Source organism: Arachis hypogaea, chromosome 9 (assembly GCF_003086295.3).
Source record: "Arachis hypogaea cultivar Tifrunner chromosome 9, arahy.Tifrunner.gnm2.J5K5, whole genome shotgun sequence".
NCBI classification, from domain to species: Eukaryota; Viridiplantae; Streptophyta; class Magnoliopsida; order Fabales; family Fabaceae; genus Arachis; species Arachis hypogaea.
The window spans coordinates 94,687,283-94,703,156 of NC_092044.1; the positions used below are offsets into that span (position 1 = coordinate 94,687,283).

Here is a 15,874-nt window from a genome sequence, read left to right on the forward strand (position 1 = left end):
GGTGAGATTTGAAGAAGAGGTTTTATCAAGGAGATAAGTATCGAATTATAGAATTAGATGAAGAACCCTTCTCTATGAAGCAAGGAGATCTCAGTGTCACCTTTTATTTTATGAAATTGATGGCGGTTTAGGAGTAACTGGAGAATTTTTGACCTATTCCAAACTGTCAGTGTGCTATCAAATGCTCTTGTTTGGGAATAATCAAGGACTATAGGAAGGATACATATTGAAGGTTTCAGAATGGCCTAGAGAAGGAGGTTAAATTTAAGGCCTGGTTATTGTACTTCTTTTGTCTTTTTACTTTTGACTAGAAAGGTGAACTAGGTTGTTGAAGTGTCTGTCAAGTATGAATTTAAGGGACAATTTTGTTTCGTCTCTTCTCGAATAGGAAATTTTGCTCGTTTCGTACGTGTGCGTGTTTTTCGCTCATTTTGCACGTGTGTGTTTTTTTATTTTTTATTCTTTTATTGTGTTTTTGCTCGTTTTGCACATGTGCGTATTTTTCGCTTATTTTCGCACGTGTGTGTGTTTATCGATCGTTTTGCACGTGTGTGTGTCTTTTTTTGTGTTTTTCGCTCTTTTCGCACGTATTCGTGTTTTTTGCTCGTTTTGCACGTGTGTGTGTTTTTTGTTCTTTTCACACGTGTGCGTATTTTTCGCTCGTTTCGCACGTTTTGCGTGTTTTTCACTTGTTTCGCATGTGTGTGTGTTATTTATTTATTTTTTTGTGTTTTTCGCTTGTTTAGCATGTGTGTACTTTTTTTGTGTTTTTCGCCCGTTTTGCACGTGTGTGTTTTTTGTTCATTTTGCACGTGTGTGTGTTTTTCGCTGGTTTCGCACGCGTGAGTGTTTTTCGTTCATTTCTCATGTGCGCATGTTTTTCGCTCGATTCAAATGTGTGCGTGTTTTTTGCTGGTTTCGCACATGTGTTGTTTTTCACTCGTTTCGCACATGTGATGTTTTTCACTCGTTTCGCACGTGTGTGTTCTTTTATTTTTTATTCTTTTATTGTGTTTTTCGCTCGTTTCACACATGTGCATATTTTTTGCTCGTTTCTGTTGGATTAATCATTCACAAAATAGTAGAAGTCAGTGCAGTGAGTGATATGAAATGTACACAAATTACATTTATTACATAGAGATAATAATACTTCTTTACTCTAAAACATTTAATGCTTTCAATCAAGAGTATTTTGCATCAATAACTTTTATAATTAATAATTAGAATTAGTTTCTAGGTGTTTACTTTTAATTTGTTGTTTGGTCTTTGTTATTTTATTATATCTCATTATTATCTTTGTTATCTTTCTAATTTTTGTTCTTTGATAGCAAATCTCAACTTTATTATAAACAGAACTATTTGGAGATCAAGCACAAGACATTGGTTAATATGGCTATTGATAGTGGATGTTACGTAGTCAAAACTGAAATAGTCTCATGGATCATCCTAACTTTAAAAAGGTGACTTCATTATGGATTGTTACTATTGTGTGATGAAATTTCCTGCTAACAATTTTATCTTTGTGGTTCTATTTTTCGAAAAGCGTTCAAGCTTAATAAATCATTAAAATTTCTATGTTTGATTTTTGTAAAATTTTCATTTAAAGAGAATTATCAAGTTACTTAAAGATCAGATTAGGAATTTAGTTCCTAAAAAGTACACTTGACATGAACTTTAAAAATAACATTTCCATCTTATTCGTACGTGGCTAAAGTTTCAATAATAATGCCTTGAGTCAGGATATATGTATGCTAGTACTTAGATAATTATAGGAATACAAGTATGTTTACCATCTTCTTATTAGCATATTTTAATTATAAGCTGCCAAGCATAAGTAGTGTAAAAAGTATTGAAATTTGTCAATTTATATGTCTTATATTACAGTTTTCATCATAATTTACTAATTTAGTACCAAATCTCTGAAGTATCTAATAGTAATACTCTTACAAATATGATTGATTCATGTTTTCACTATATGGTATCTTACAAATATATTAAATATATTAGACTCCTCATAAGATAAAGGATAGATTGTTTCACCTTATATCCTCCAAGAGATAAATCCAGAGAAAATGGAGGAGCTTAATAGGCGTGGAGCCTCTGGTCATAGAGGAGCTTCTGGTCATGCCGGCAAGCGAAGTAGCAAGGAAGGAGTGAGTCGGGTGATGACGACGATACGTGACGGGTTGTGGCAAATCGCGACTAGCAAGTGCAGAGAGCAACAGTGAAGCTAGGCAAATGACAACGCAATAAGGAGGAGGTGGTGTGTCGATGTCGGCGAATTACGTGCTACTGGGAGGAGATGAGGCTAGCAGTGAGCGCGATATAGTGGCAAAAAGGGGAGGTAAGGTAGCGTGATAGAAGAAGAACAAGGAGGTTATAGGTAGAGGGATGGAGCCATGGAGGCTTTAGATGTGGGAAGAAGAAGTGAAGGAGAAAAGTGACAGTTGAGTAAAACACGCAATCCTGTGAAACGAGCAAAAAACACAAAAATAAAAAATAAAAAAATAAAATACACACACGTGTGAAACGAGCAAAAAACACATACACATGTGAAACGAGCGAAAAACACAAAAAAAAACACACACGTGCGAAATAAGAAAAAAACACACACGTGCGAAACGAGCGTAAAACACGCACACGAGCGAAAAACACAAAAAAACACATGCGAAACGAGTGAAAAACACACACATTTGAAATGAGAGAAAAATACACACATGTGAGAAACGAGCGAAAACACAATAAAAGAATAAAAAAACTAAAAAAACACACACACGTACGAAACGAGCGAAAAACACGCACACGTGCGAAACGAGCGAAAAACACGAAAAAAACCACACACGTGCGAAACAAGCAAAAAACACACATACATGCGACACGAGCAAAAAACACGCACACGTACAAAACGAGCGAAAAGAAAAAAAAAACACACACACACACATGTGCGAAAAATACACACGTGCGAAACGAGCGAAAAACACAAAAAAAACCACACACGCGCTTGCGAAACGAGCAAAAAGCACACACCCGTGCAAAACGAGCGAAAAACACGCACTCGTGCGGAAAGAGCGAAAAACACAAAAATGAAAAGACACACTTACACGCGTGCGAAACGAGCAAAAAAAAAATACAGACACGTGCGAAACGAGCGAAAAATACAAAAAAACGCACACGTGCGAAAAACACGCACACATGCGAAAAGAGGGAAAAATACGCATACGTGCGAAAAGAGCAAAAAACACAATAAAGACACGCACAAATGCTAAATGGGGAAAAAACACACACACGTGCGAAACGAGTGAAAAATACGTAGATGTGCGAAACGAGCGAAAAACACAATAAAAGAATAAAAAATAAAAAACACTACACACACGTGCGAAAAACACGCACACGTGGCAAAACGAGCGAAAAACACAAAAATAAATAAATAAATAAAAAACACACACACATACATACGTGCGAAACAAGCAAAAAACACATACGCACACTTGACATGCATATTGTATTATTCTACAAACTAAAACTTGCATTTCAATTGGCATAATAATATATAATTAATTCCTTATAAATGGAGAGTTGTAATTATTTATGGAACAAAAGCTTCTGTCTCGGGTTTGTGTTTCTTCTGATTGCTCTATGCCTCTATGTGTTGCTAAGACAGTGCACGCGCAAGGCATGAGTGTAGGGTTCTACCTGACATCATGTCTTGAAGCTGAGTTCATAGTTTGATCAACGCACTACAAGAAAAAAGGCCTGTCAACACATTTTTTTCCACGCTTTTAAAGCGTGCCTAAAAGTAGTCAATGGCTACGTTTTTATGAGGGTAGCCACTGATTTGTGATTTGGCTACGCTTTTTTTTGTCACGCTTGAAAAGGGTGGCCATAGAGAAAAATCGGCATACTTTTATGAGAGTAGCCACTTATTTGAAATTGGACCACGCCTTTTTGTTGCTACGCTTGAAAAACGTGGCAATAAAAAAAATCGGTACGCTTTTACAAAGGCGGCCACTTATTTAAAATTTGGCCACGCTTTTTTTACCATACTTTTCAAGAGAAACTGATCACGCTTCAAAAGTGTGGCTATCCTGTATTTATTTTGACACCCTACAAAAATATGCCGATAAAATTTTCTCCCCTAAAATTTAGTTTCCCACCTAATTTTTTCCACACTTTACTTTTTTATTGTTACCAAATTCACTTTTAGGTAATTCACTTTTAACCTAAAAGTGAAGCCGGGCCGTCATCTTCATCTTCACTTTCGAATCTGCCTTCGTCGTTCATCTTCATCGCCTTCATCGTCATCTATATCACTGCCCTTCCTCTAATTTTTTACCTAGTGGACTAGTGGTCTCCCATCCCCCCCACCGCCGCATTGAGAAAATTGCCGTTCATTGCGTTTAAGGTCCACCGTCGTTCATTCGCAGTTCATTACAGTGGTCTTCCTCGAGCTTGCCGTCGCCGTCACCGTCACCATTAGTAGTCTTTGTCTTGCTCGACGCTGCTTTGAAAGGGTTTTGAATGGCTTTTCCTTGAAAGGTTCAGAAAACCCTAACCTCCATCACGCCGCCATCTATCTCACCGTCGCCACCCTTCGCGCTCAAGCTCGCAACCAGGTTCGTCGTTGTGTTAGCCAGCTTGCCATTCCTCTTGCTGTTTTGCTTGTCGTCCCTCTCACCGTTCTGCTCGTCGTGCTGCTTGCCTCTCTCTCGCAGTTCTGCTCGCCGTGCTGCTCGAAGGTTAGTGCTCAGTTGTGCTCCATCTTCATTTTTTTCTAAATGCTCCATTTAGAAATCAATCAAGAAAATTGGATGATTATTGAATGTTTTCTGCTTTTAACTTTTTATTGAATTGATTATTGATTAGCTTTGGCTGTGCTGCTGTTTTGTATCTTGTGGTTTTTTTGCGTATGCTGTTTCTCAACCCTCGCACCCAACCCTCGCGCATCAACGCAACCTCGTATGCTTTTCAGTTTGAGCTAGTTCGTACTTATGAATAACATTTGATGCATTCATATTAACCTTCTTGTTTTTTGGACTAGCTGGGATGTAACATATAGCATAACCAATATATCTATTATGTTTTCAGTGTTGGGTTCTGATTTTAAGAAAACCTTTTTGTAAGTCATTATTTGCTCTTGGCATGAAACCAATAATAATTTACAGGCTCAATCACCATCTGAGCACATCAATTTAACTTTGGAACTGCTTTCAATATAGGAAAACATGAAAGGACTACATGTAACATGAGCCTTATAATGGAGGAGATTCCATTTCATGTTGTGTTTTCTCTGAATTCGATTTTTTTGCTTTCGTTCTCACCATTGCTTACTATCTAGATGTCATGAAATCTTTCTTTGAATTTCATCAGAACCTATGGCCAAAAGCAATTGTTCTAATCATAACACCTCCTCCAATTGACGAAGTTGCACGTCTTCAGTATGGTTTTTTTTTTTACCCTCTTTCCGTCTATTCACCTATAGAATTTTGGAGATATTGACAGAGATTTAAAGTTGACGATTTGCAAAATATCTTTTGCAGATATCCATATACAGACAACCCACAGGGTGTTCCTGAGAGAACAAACGAAGCTGCTGGCGAGTATGCTAGAGCATGCACTGCTGTGGCTGCAGAATGTGGAGTCCCTGTGATTGATCTCTGGACCAAAATGCAGCAGTGCCCTGACTGGAAGAAAGAATATCTAAGGTATAGCCTTTGCCTATGAGGAATTTGATCCATGCCGCTCTCATTCTTGATACACATTACCTGTGCTTCAAGCCCAAAGAGTGGTTTTTTTGTAGGGTGTTGTATTACATAATGTCAAACTCCGTATAGGAAAATGGTATAAGGGCTATAAGGTGAGCATGCTTATAAATTGTCCATACATCAAAACCAAATTATCTCTCAACTATTTTTTAGCAAAATTGGTCCTTATCACTAATGTGCAATATTAGAAAATAGCAAAATAGCTATCATTTATTCCTTTTTATACTATTTTATACTATTTTAATAATTTTTTTTTAATTTATCTTTCATAAATCACTTGTCAAAGTAAATTATATATAATGTAGGGACTTATAGGTTTAATTGTATTTGAATTAACTACCATCATTTTTGTTACAGCTTCAAATGATGTTTCATTAACAAGTTTAGGTCAATGCGGCTCTCATGGGGTTTCTAGCCGAGATAATTCAAGCGAAAGCAAATTGAGGGATCTCCTCGACAACTCGAAATATGTGCTTACTTTTGGGAGTAAGTTCGTCTTTTCTGGTTTGATTTTAGGATAATGTCAGTTACTTGAAGGAATTATGTCACCATTGTTGCTTGCTTTTGTCGTTAATTATAATTTTTTTTATTTTAATCTAAAAGAAATATAGGGCAGCTTTATAATTAAACAAGTTAGCAGTTTCCTCCATTGGCCATCAATTTTTCCCTCTAAAATGAGAATGCTCTTTTTCTTTCATATGAACAGCCAAAAGAATGCGAAAAATAGCAAAGAAGTTTCGAAATCATTAGTGAAGAATGTCCTTTGATGTGGTAGCAGATAGTAGTAGACTAGTAATAATAGTGGTATGTGATTTTCTTAAGTTTCAAAATTATTATGCTTTGTCTTTATTATTATATGAATGTACAGTTTCCTGATATTATATGTTGGTATTACCTTTCATGATGCTTTTCTTAAGTGCTTGTGTTTGTAAGTTATCAAAGCAAAATTTGACATCATCCTTCAGTGTTTCTACCTTCTTTCTTAAATTAGGCACTGCCATTTTCTTTATTAATGCTATTGCGTTTGCTGTGTTGAAAATGATGGGGTTAAACAAATTTGATGCTAATCAAAATCATGTAGCTGATATAAATAATGAAAACTTAACTTAGCTCTTTTTAAACTCTGCCATTACTGTTTTGGGAAGTTGGCGAATGGTGAAGGTTTTTAGTATCATGGGAATTCAGAATTCGTGTGAAATTAGCTAACAAGTAGCTTTTATATTGTTCTCTTTCTGTTTTTATTTTCTTTTTATATATGGAATCAGGAAATTTGTAAAAACCATTGTCTTTATTTTTCTTTTCTATTTTTTTAAGCTCTGTGGAATTGTGTGTTAACTTAATGTGATATTTGGATAATACCAAGTTCAAATGGAAGCATGCTTGGTAAGATGTGAGCAGCAGTAATGTAACTATACATCTTTTTATGATTTAAAAAAAAAAAGTAAGTTAAATATGTTGCTAGTTTTCTGGTGTTTGAAGTATTTTCTTTTTGAAGTTTTATTTTTTAGAAATGTTACCTAAGAAATTTTTTTGTTATATTGCTATGTGAGAATTGAAATTCTACTACGTATGAAGTCGGGTTTACTAATTCTGTTCTTTTGCTGTTGTTGTGGCTTGTTATTTCTCTCATGCTGACTGATTTTTATTATTTGAACGAGCATGTGGCTGCTCATTTTTGTTGAAACCTTTTCACTAGTTAACTACTTTATTTTTTGGGTTACACTCACTATCTAACAATAAAGCCAAAATTAGTGATTAGAAAATAATAGAATACACCCATTTAATCTGATTTCAGTCTTATTATCACAGATCACTGTCTTTTGCAGCTCAGATGTGTGCAGTTTTCAGAACTTTTTTTTGTTTAATCTGATTATGATGATCATGATCATCAACACTGCTCCACGCTAATGCTACTTCTTCATTTCCAACCTTTTTTAACCCCTTTAATTTGTCGGTTTCTGTTTTGTTTTTTTATTCTTTCTCTTTGCATAACTAGTGTAATTAACAAGTCAAATTAGGTTTGATTTTGGTTAATAACTACTAATTAGCAAGGTTGCGAGAACCAGACCGGTCAATAAACCAGTGAGGTCACTGGTTCAATGGTTCACTGGTTCGACCGGGGTTCAACCGGTTTAATTAAATATTAAATCTTGAACAACATTATCTTATGGCTGTGGGTTACTTTGTGATTGTTCCATCTATAACAATCAGAAAATCAAAGACCAGAAAACATCTTCAGAAAACCATGAATATAATGAAACAGCAAGAAACAGCAAGCATATTCAGAAGCATATTCTTCATGAAGCAACAAACAGAAGCAGTAAAACATATTCAAAATCAAAAACAGCAGTGATTCAGAAAACCATGAATATAATGAAACAGCAAGCATATTCAGAAGCAGCAAAAAATTTTCATCATTAAGCAACAAACAGAAGCAGCAAAACATTCAAAATCAACAACAGCAATGATTTAGAAAACCATGAATATAATGAAACAGCAAGCATATTCAAAAGCAGCAAAAAATTTTCATCATTAAGCAACAAACAGAAGTAGCAAAACATATTCAAAATCAACAACAGCAGTGATTCAGAAAACCATGAATATAATGAAACAGCAAGCATATTCAGAAGCAGCAAAAAATTTTCATCATTAAGCAACAAACAGAAGCAGCAAAACATATTCAAAATCAACAACAGCAATGATTCAGAAAACCATGAATATAATGAAACAGCAAGCATATCCAGAAGCAGCAAAAAATTTTCATCATTAAGCAACAACCAGAAGCAGCAAAACATATTCATTATTCAAAATCAACAACATCAATGATGAAAATCAAAATCATAAATCAAGAAGGCAGGATAGAACAGGCGAGCTCACAGAACCTCAGAAAATCAAAATCCAAAATCAAGAAGGAGCATAGAACAGAGTCTTACCAAATTCAGAAGGACGCGGGCTCGGCCGGTGGTGGTCGCGGCTGCTATGGATGGTTGTGGGTGGCGAATGAGGGTCGGGCTAGGTGACGTTCGGCGACAAGGAGGCGGGCTCGGCCGGTGGTGGTCGCGGCTGCTGTCGATGGTTGTCGGTGGCGAATGGTGGCCTTGCTGGGTGAATGGAGGCTGGCGCAGATTAGGTTAGGGGAAAGGGGAGCTGAGCTCAGATTGAAATTAGGGTTAGTGGTAGTGTGTTAGGTTTCGGCGCTACGCGTTTGCCTTTTCTTTTTTTTTTTTTTTATAAGCCAAAACGACGTCGTTTTGGCATTGAAGTTGCAAACCACTAAACCGCCAAAAAACCGGATGGTTCTTCCGGTTCGCCGGTTAACCGCCGGTTCGACCTGTTTTTTCACCGGTTTTTTGCCAGGCGGTTTTCTACGTCACCCGGACCGGCTAGGCCACCGGTTCTCGGTTATTCCGGTTGAACTGGCCGGTCTGGTCCGGTTTTCAGAACCATGCTAATTAGGGTTACTACTACTTCTGCATGTACCACCGAGAAGGATCATATCTTTCTAATATTTCATTTCATTCCTTTTCGAAAAAGTTTTACCCGTATTGGATTTAATTTTTAATATCATGTCAATTGTGTTTGTTCTAGCATTCTTACAGTGTGCAGATTTTTTTTCAGGCATATTTAAGTTACAACCTCGATCTAAAAGAAGGGTAGAGTTCGATGAATGAGGATCCAACCTCATGTTATCTGCTCTAAGCTTCTCATTTTCTGCTCTAAGCTATGAGTTCTCACTTTTTTTAGTTTGAGACTGCAACAAAATTTTAGTTATTCAAACACATACACTTTGTTTTTAGTTTGCTTTATCAACACTACATCCAATTGTATTAAAATTTACCTTCACTTGAGTGCATTTGCCTCTTTTGAATATTGAGGACTCTGTATACTAGTACTGCAGTTTGCTGGTTTGCAAATTGCAAAGAATACCTTATCCTTATTTGTATTTTGCTTTGTAGAGTAAGTACTATTTACTATGTAGGGTCTGATCTCTATGTTAGCCATAGCAACTCAGTTAAATGCAATCACTACTACATCTGTTTGTATGTAATGCACTAATGCAGTCATCATTCATAGATATTGAAATGAGAAAATTTTATTTACAAGTATTCCTATTTTACTATTGGATTTGTGTCCTTGATTCATATGTTACTAACTGGTTTTTTTTAACAAAACTAGTGTTATATATACATGAGGGATTCCAACATGTTTTCTTCGCTATAAGTTCCCTCTCCTATCTGATTTGCCAAAGTTGACACAAATGGCAACATTTTCTTGGGTTCTCTTTTCTTTCTTTCTTTTTTTAAATTTTAATTGAATAAGAATTAAATTCTAAATCTTTTAAGTTATAAGAACCTTGATATCTATTAATATATAATAAGCAACCAATGATATTAAAGAGTTTTAGCGCCCTTCAAGGAATTTCTGGCTCCTAGAAGTTTCTGATACACAAGGCATATGGAAGTCCGAATCACTTGCCTTCTGCACACACTAGGTACTTTATTTCAAAAAGTAAATTTTTTAAAAATAATTATCTGTTTTTGTTTTGTTAGTTCACGAGTATATTTTCATGATTTGACAGATCACATAATGAGACTTATTTCTCCATACAAATAATGGTATCATCTTACTCTATTTCCTTCAATTCATCATATTCTATTCCATTTCATATAGATTATATGTATTTGTAAAATAAAAACACACACTATCCATGAATGGTAAATTAATTACATTTTTTGATTCTCAAATGATGTTCTATAAAATTACAATAATTAGTTTCTTAAGAATGCATTTTAACATTTTAATTCTCAAGTGACTTTTATAATATATGCTTACAAAAATTTTAAAGTATGATAATTTAATCCACCATCAATAGTTTGTTTTATTTCTGCTAAATAGTTAATATATAAGATAGCTAAAGAATAAGTTTTCTGAATGAATGTTGATAACAAGACAAATCTAAAATTCTCTAAGAACTAGTTGCTATCAAGTGCAAATAAAAAAGTCAATAATAAGGAAAACCGATAGGTTATCAAGTGCAACAAAATCTCGATCAAACATGGATATATATATGCCCCACCATAAACCAACTAAAACCTTGAACCTAGATAGGGAACCTGTTACAACTTTTACTTGCTCTTATGCAAAGGGCAAAGACAGCAGGTTTCACCCACTTCTGAGGCAATGCAATATTGTTGAAACTTGCCATCTTTAAACCATTGAGCACGCTTCTCCACAAGCTCGTTCAGGAAATCATCAAGCTTGCCCTTAGTGACGTTTGGCATCACCACCACATGTGCTATGTTTCCCTGGCATGCCAACTGCCACTTCCGTACAAACTCCTCATCATGTGGCCTCTCAAACACAACTGTGCTGCTCAGCTCATTAAGCATTGCACCAACTCCGGCCTCCCTAAGGCGGTCCTTGAAGTAGTGTGCATTCCTCAAGCATTTCTGCACTTCTTTCTGGAAACCTCTGTATCCTTTCCGGTTAAGGGTATACCAAAGGAATATGGGAGCATGGCCATTCCGGCTACCCATGATTGTGGCATCCCTAGAAGCAAGGTATTCTACATTATTGGAAAGAACATTGATATGCTCCAATCTTGTTATCTGAACACCACAAGGCATTGGGCACCCCACAAATTTGTGGCCAGAAACACTAACACTGCCAATGGGCTTCTTAAAAGAAACTTTTGGTGCCTGATATTGCAGAATATAGAATAATAAACATCATTGCTTATATAAAACAAACTCAAAAATAAGATGGCAAGATTTACATCACTAAAGGAATTGGTCTCAAATCTTGTTTTGGCAAGCAATTAAACTTGTAAATTGCTAAATGCAAGACAAACAACAATGAGCTATAATAACATAAACAAGGTTATGTGCAAGAACCAAAATGCTATTTGCGACATGGAAAACAACGAATTACAACAAAAGTAAAATAATACATAGGAGTTCCAATTAGATAACAGAGGGATAGCAAATATGACTTCAACAGCACATGTCTGAAGTTTAAAGATTTCTGGTACCGTGAACAAGAGAAACTTACAAGTTTCACAAAAGGCATCATGAGACCAAACAAGGCCCCATCACAATGGATGTAGAATTTGTCACGTGAAAATCCAGTATCTTCAAGTGTCTTTATCACCAGATCAAGATCATCCACTGCTCCTTTGACAGTTGTACCTGCAAAGTTCCGTCTATATGAGTCAACATCAGCAAAGTAAAAAAAAAAGGCAGGAGAGGAGGGGCAATAGAGATAAAGAAACTTGCCTATGTTCACATTTACAATAGCTGGCTTATCTTTGTGAAGAAGCAGCTTGGCCTTGAAATCATTACAATCAATCTCTCCGGTATGAAGAGTTACAATCTTCATACAATCCATTCTGTACATACGTGCAGCTTTAAATACAGAATAATGTGATTCTTGTGAGGCGTACAAAATCCCATCCGGAAGGACCTCTCTCCTGTAAATGTCATATTTAACAATATAATCGTGTTCTTTCCAAATTCGCAATATGTTGAACAAAGTCAAACTAAAACTAACCCAACTAGGATGCCATGGAGATTACCCTCAGTACCACAGTTTGTCATGTAGCCCCAGTACTCATCTTTTTCTATTTCCCATAACCGGGCAAACCAGTCCAAAACACCAACTTCAAACTGCCGGGAGTGGACTCCATAATTGCTTTCAATGAATGGATCTCCCAGGTTGTTTATGGAGAAGTGTTGAAGTTGAGAGAGTGCACCGTAGTCGAAATCCAAATTATAAGGGTAACCTGGCATAGATTGTTCACAAATTACATACGAGTATATGACTATATGAGATAGCCTAAAAACTCCATAGGTTAAAGGAATGAATATAGGCCTTGAAAAGCTACACATCTTCTAGGTAATTTTTGCACAAAATGGAAGCCAGAATAATATAGATGCATTAATGAACTGTAATAGATCATAAACATTTTTCGTTTTCCTCCAACTGCTAAAAAAAGCACTCTTCATGTAATAGACATGAAGACTTCTTCTGTTATATGTGACTGAATGCTTCATCTACTTCCTCACATAGGCACAGCAGCCTCAAATGCATCTCATTCTTCGCCAAAATATTAAACATAAAACAATCTCAACTACAAATGAAGGATAGCTAAAACGCACATTGTGGGTTGGACAACGAACAAGTTTGTATGCACCGACACTATCAAATCTCAATTATGATTTTTACACACTTTATTTTTTTGAAGAAAAAATTAAAAAATGTTACATTATATTTGTTGCATTCAAATGAAACCACCTGGATAATTATAAAAACGTATCAATAAAAACTCAGCAGCTGGAATACTAGGCAAACAGAGGATAACAGGAAAGCAGGTGAGGCTAAACATGTAGTATAAGTTGGTGCCAAGCATTGTGTGGGTGCTGATGCTTGGTTGGTATTACCATCAAGTTAACAAACTTTCTTGTATGTCAAGTCAGAAATCACAGGGCCGAACGTTGCATAGAAATGAGCAGAATTACAGAAATACTAGTTGGAAGTTGGAACAAACAAAAGCAACAAGATATCCTATCATGAAGCATTTGCTTTGTGCTAAATGCAACAAAGAAAATGCAATCAAGAAAGCAGTAAGATTAAAAGAGCAAATGATTTCAAACCTAAATGATGTTTTGTCCTTTCAGTCAATGATTTTTTATATTTGGACAATACACTTGCCATGTAAGCATCCCTTTCCCCAGTAATTTCATCATCTGCATCAGGTTCTGTAACTTCTAGACACAGTGTGTGAACATTTTTTCCCAGTACTATAGCTCTTTTCACGTTCTCACTTTCTGCAATTGTGGGTGGCACAGGTTCTTTGATCACAGCTGACGCATCAAAATCTTCGGGCAATGGTTCAACTGTTCCATTGGCGCCCAAATGGCCACTTCCAACCATTTTGCTGCTCGCAACACAAGATTAACTGTAAAAGATGGAGTCCAGGAGTGAATTGAGCAACAAAGTCCATGGTTAAATAAAGCAGCCATCCATATTTTCCTTCTAGTGAAAGCATTTTTCAATTGCTATACACAAAAAAGGATGCCAGACCAAATCACAATCACTACCAATAGAGGAAACTCACAAAATTTTCATATACACTACTTGAGTCATTTATATACAAAATATAAAAATTATGACATAAATGAAGATCACAGAAATTTATGGAAAGACGTACAAATCCTTGATCCCTTATTTTTGCAGCACTCATTATTGCTCAATATATTAATATTTCTACAGTACGTTTTTTAATGTCAAAATAATTGCCAAAAGAAGATGACCAAAACAAAACAAAACGAAACACACTGTACATGCATTGCACAATTCCCAAAATGGATAAACTCTACGCAGCACACAAGTGTATGTTTAAGGTAATCAAATTCAGAAAGCAAGATTAAATATCTAAACTCACTAACTCAGGTAAGTAAGATGCAAAATTGAAGAGGAAATCTTCAAAGTACAGCTAAATCCACAAAATTCATAGAAACGAAATACCGAAAGGGAAAAATGAAGAACGAGATAGAGAAAAATGTCATAACGCGAAATGAAGAGTGAATTGAGAGGAGGAGGAGGAGATAGATCTAAGAGAAGAGGAATCACTGACCGGAGCGTGAGATTCGTAAAAGGAGGGACAAAGGAAAATGATGATGCGAGAAAAGTGGGGGGCGCCAGCGAGAGAGAGCAACGAGGTGAATGCTGCCATTTATAGTTATTAGCTAGTTGCTTTCGTCCGCACACATAATATATATTTATTGAATTTGTATCTTCTAAATTTTACATTTGTACGTAAGGTGTGATTTTTTATTTTTAAATAATTTTTCTCTCATATTTATTTTTGTTCCCACTTATAAAATAAATGGTGAGAGATTACACTTTATTCTCTAAAGTAAAATTTAAACTTTAAAAAATTTAAATCCATATTTATTATATCTAAAAATAATATAATTATACTAACGATAATTAATAAATATTAAATAAACATTTATACTTATAATTATATATTTATAATTATATATTTATTATATCTAAAATTATATAATTATACCAACGATAATTAATAAATATTAAATAAATAATTTTAAATTATTTGTATTAATTTTTTATTATCTTTCAGAGATTATTTTACATTTTTACTTTTAATATTAGATTAACAATAGTATTTTTTTAAAATTATGATCTAACATGATATGTTTTTTAAATGTAGGATAATTTAATTTACTAAATATGAATCAGACCGTTCAATTTTTAAAATGTACAAAAATCGGATCATCCGATTTGTTTACTCTAACTTATTTTAATTTTTTAAACACAAATAAAAAAATCCAATTTATATACCTCTCATCATTTTTAAAAAATACACAAAATTATCATGTTAAAATATAATACTCATCTTCCTTCCTTATCTAAATTTTTTAACCACATTATTTATCGTTATACTACCATACATATATATTAACCTTGCTTTAGCTATGTCCACTTCATATATACTATAAGGATGAAGTGAAATTCAAATTCAAGTTTTAGAAGTTTTATGAATTTCGGGAATAATGGTGGGTCGTTGTCGTCACTATTTATTATCTGTTATTGTTATCACTTATCACTTCCCATTAAACTTATTACTGTATACAAAACAAGTGACAAAGGAAAAAGACTCAATAATGCTAAACTACTCCAGGCAGATCTACCACTTAAGCGATATACCTATTAAGAAGAATGATGGAGAGGTATCGTAGTAATAAAAGGGATCTACACATGGTGTTTATTGATTTGGAAAAAGCGTATGATAGGGTACCAAGGGAGGTCTTATGGAAGGTTTTAGAAAAGAGGAGAGTAAGGATCGCATATATTCGGGGCAATTAAAGACATGTATGATGGGGCCACAACTAGTGTGAAGACTCAAGGTGGTGTGACAGAGGAATTCCCTATTGGTATAGGATTACACCAGGGATCATCCTTAAGTCCATACCTTTTCACATTAGTCTTGGAAGTACTCACAGAGCACATCCAAGAGCCTGTGCTATGGTGCATGCTTTTTGCCGATGATATCGTCCTTATGGGAGAGTCAAGGGAAGACCTAAATA

The 15,874-nt window shown here is 35.2% G+C and overlaps 2 protein-coding genes across 2 annotated transcripts; one reads left to right on the forward strand and one right to left on the reverse strand.

Annotated features, from left to right (window-relative positions):
- Positions 1-2,271: 2,271 nt before the first annotated feature.
- On the forward strand, positions 2,272-6,411 carry LOC112709328 (uncharacterized). Its single transcript, XM_025761222.3, has 6 exons — positions 2,272-2,344; positions 4,378-4,736; positions 4,864-4,956; positions 5,368-5,435; positions 5,538-5,702; positions 6,120-6,411. The coding sequence occupies exons 1-6, from the start codon at positions 2,272-2,274 to the stop codon at positions 6,127-6,129; spliced, it is 768 nt and encodes a 255-aa protein (XP_025617007.1). The 3' UTR covers positions 6,130-6,411.
- A 4,205-nt stretch (positions 6,412-10,616) lies between these two features.
- LOC112711253 (serine decarboxylase 1) lies at positions 10,617-14,515 on the reverse strand. Its single transcript, XM_025763854.3, has 6 exons — positions 14,398-14,515; positions 13,415-13,719; positions 12,312-12,543; positions 12,038-12,231; positions 11,814-11,950; positions 10,617-11,461 (listed from the first exon to the last, which is right to left on the reverse strand). The coding sequence occupies exons 2-6, from the start codon at positions 13,692-13,694 to the stop codon at positions 10,889-10,891; spliced, it is 1,416 nt and encodes a 471-aa protein (XP_025619639.1). The 5' UTR covers positions 13,695-13,719; positions 14,398-14,515; the 3' UTR covers positions 10,617-10,888.
- Between the last annotated feature and the right edge of the window lie 1,359 nt (positions 14,516-15,874).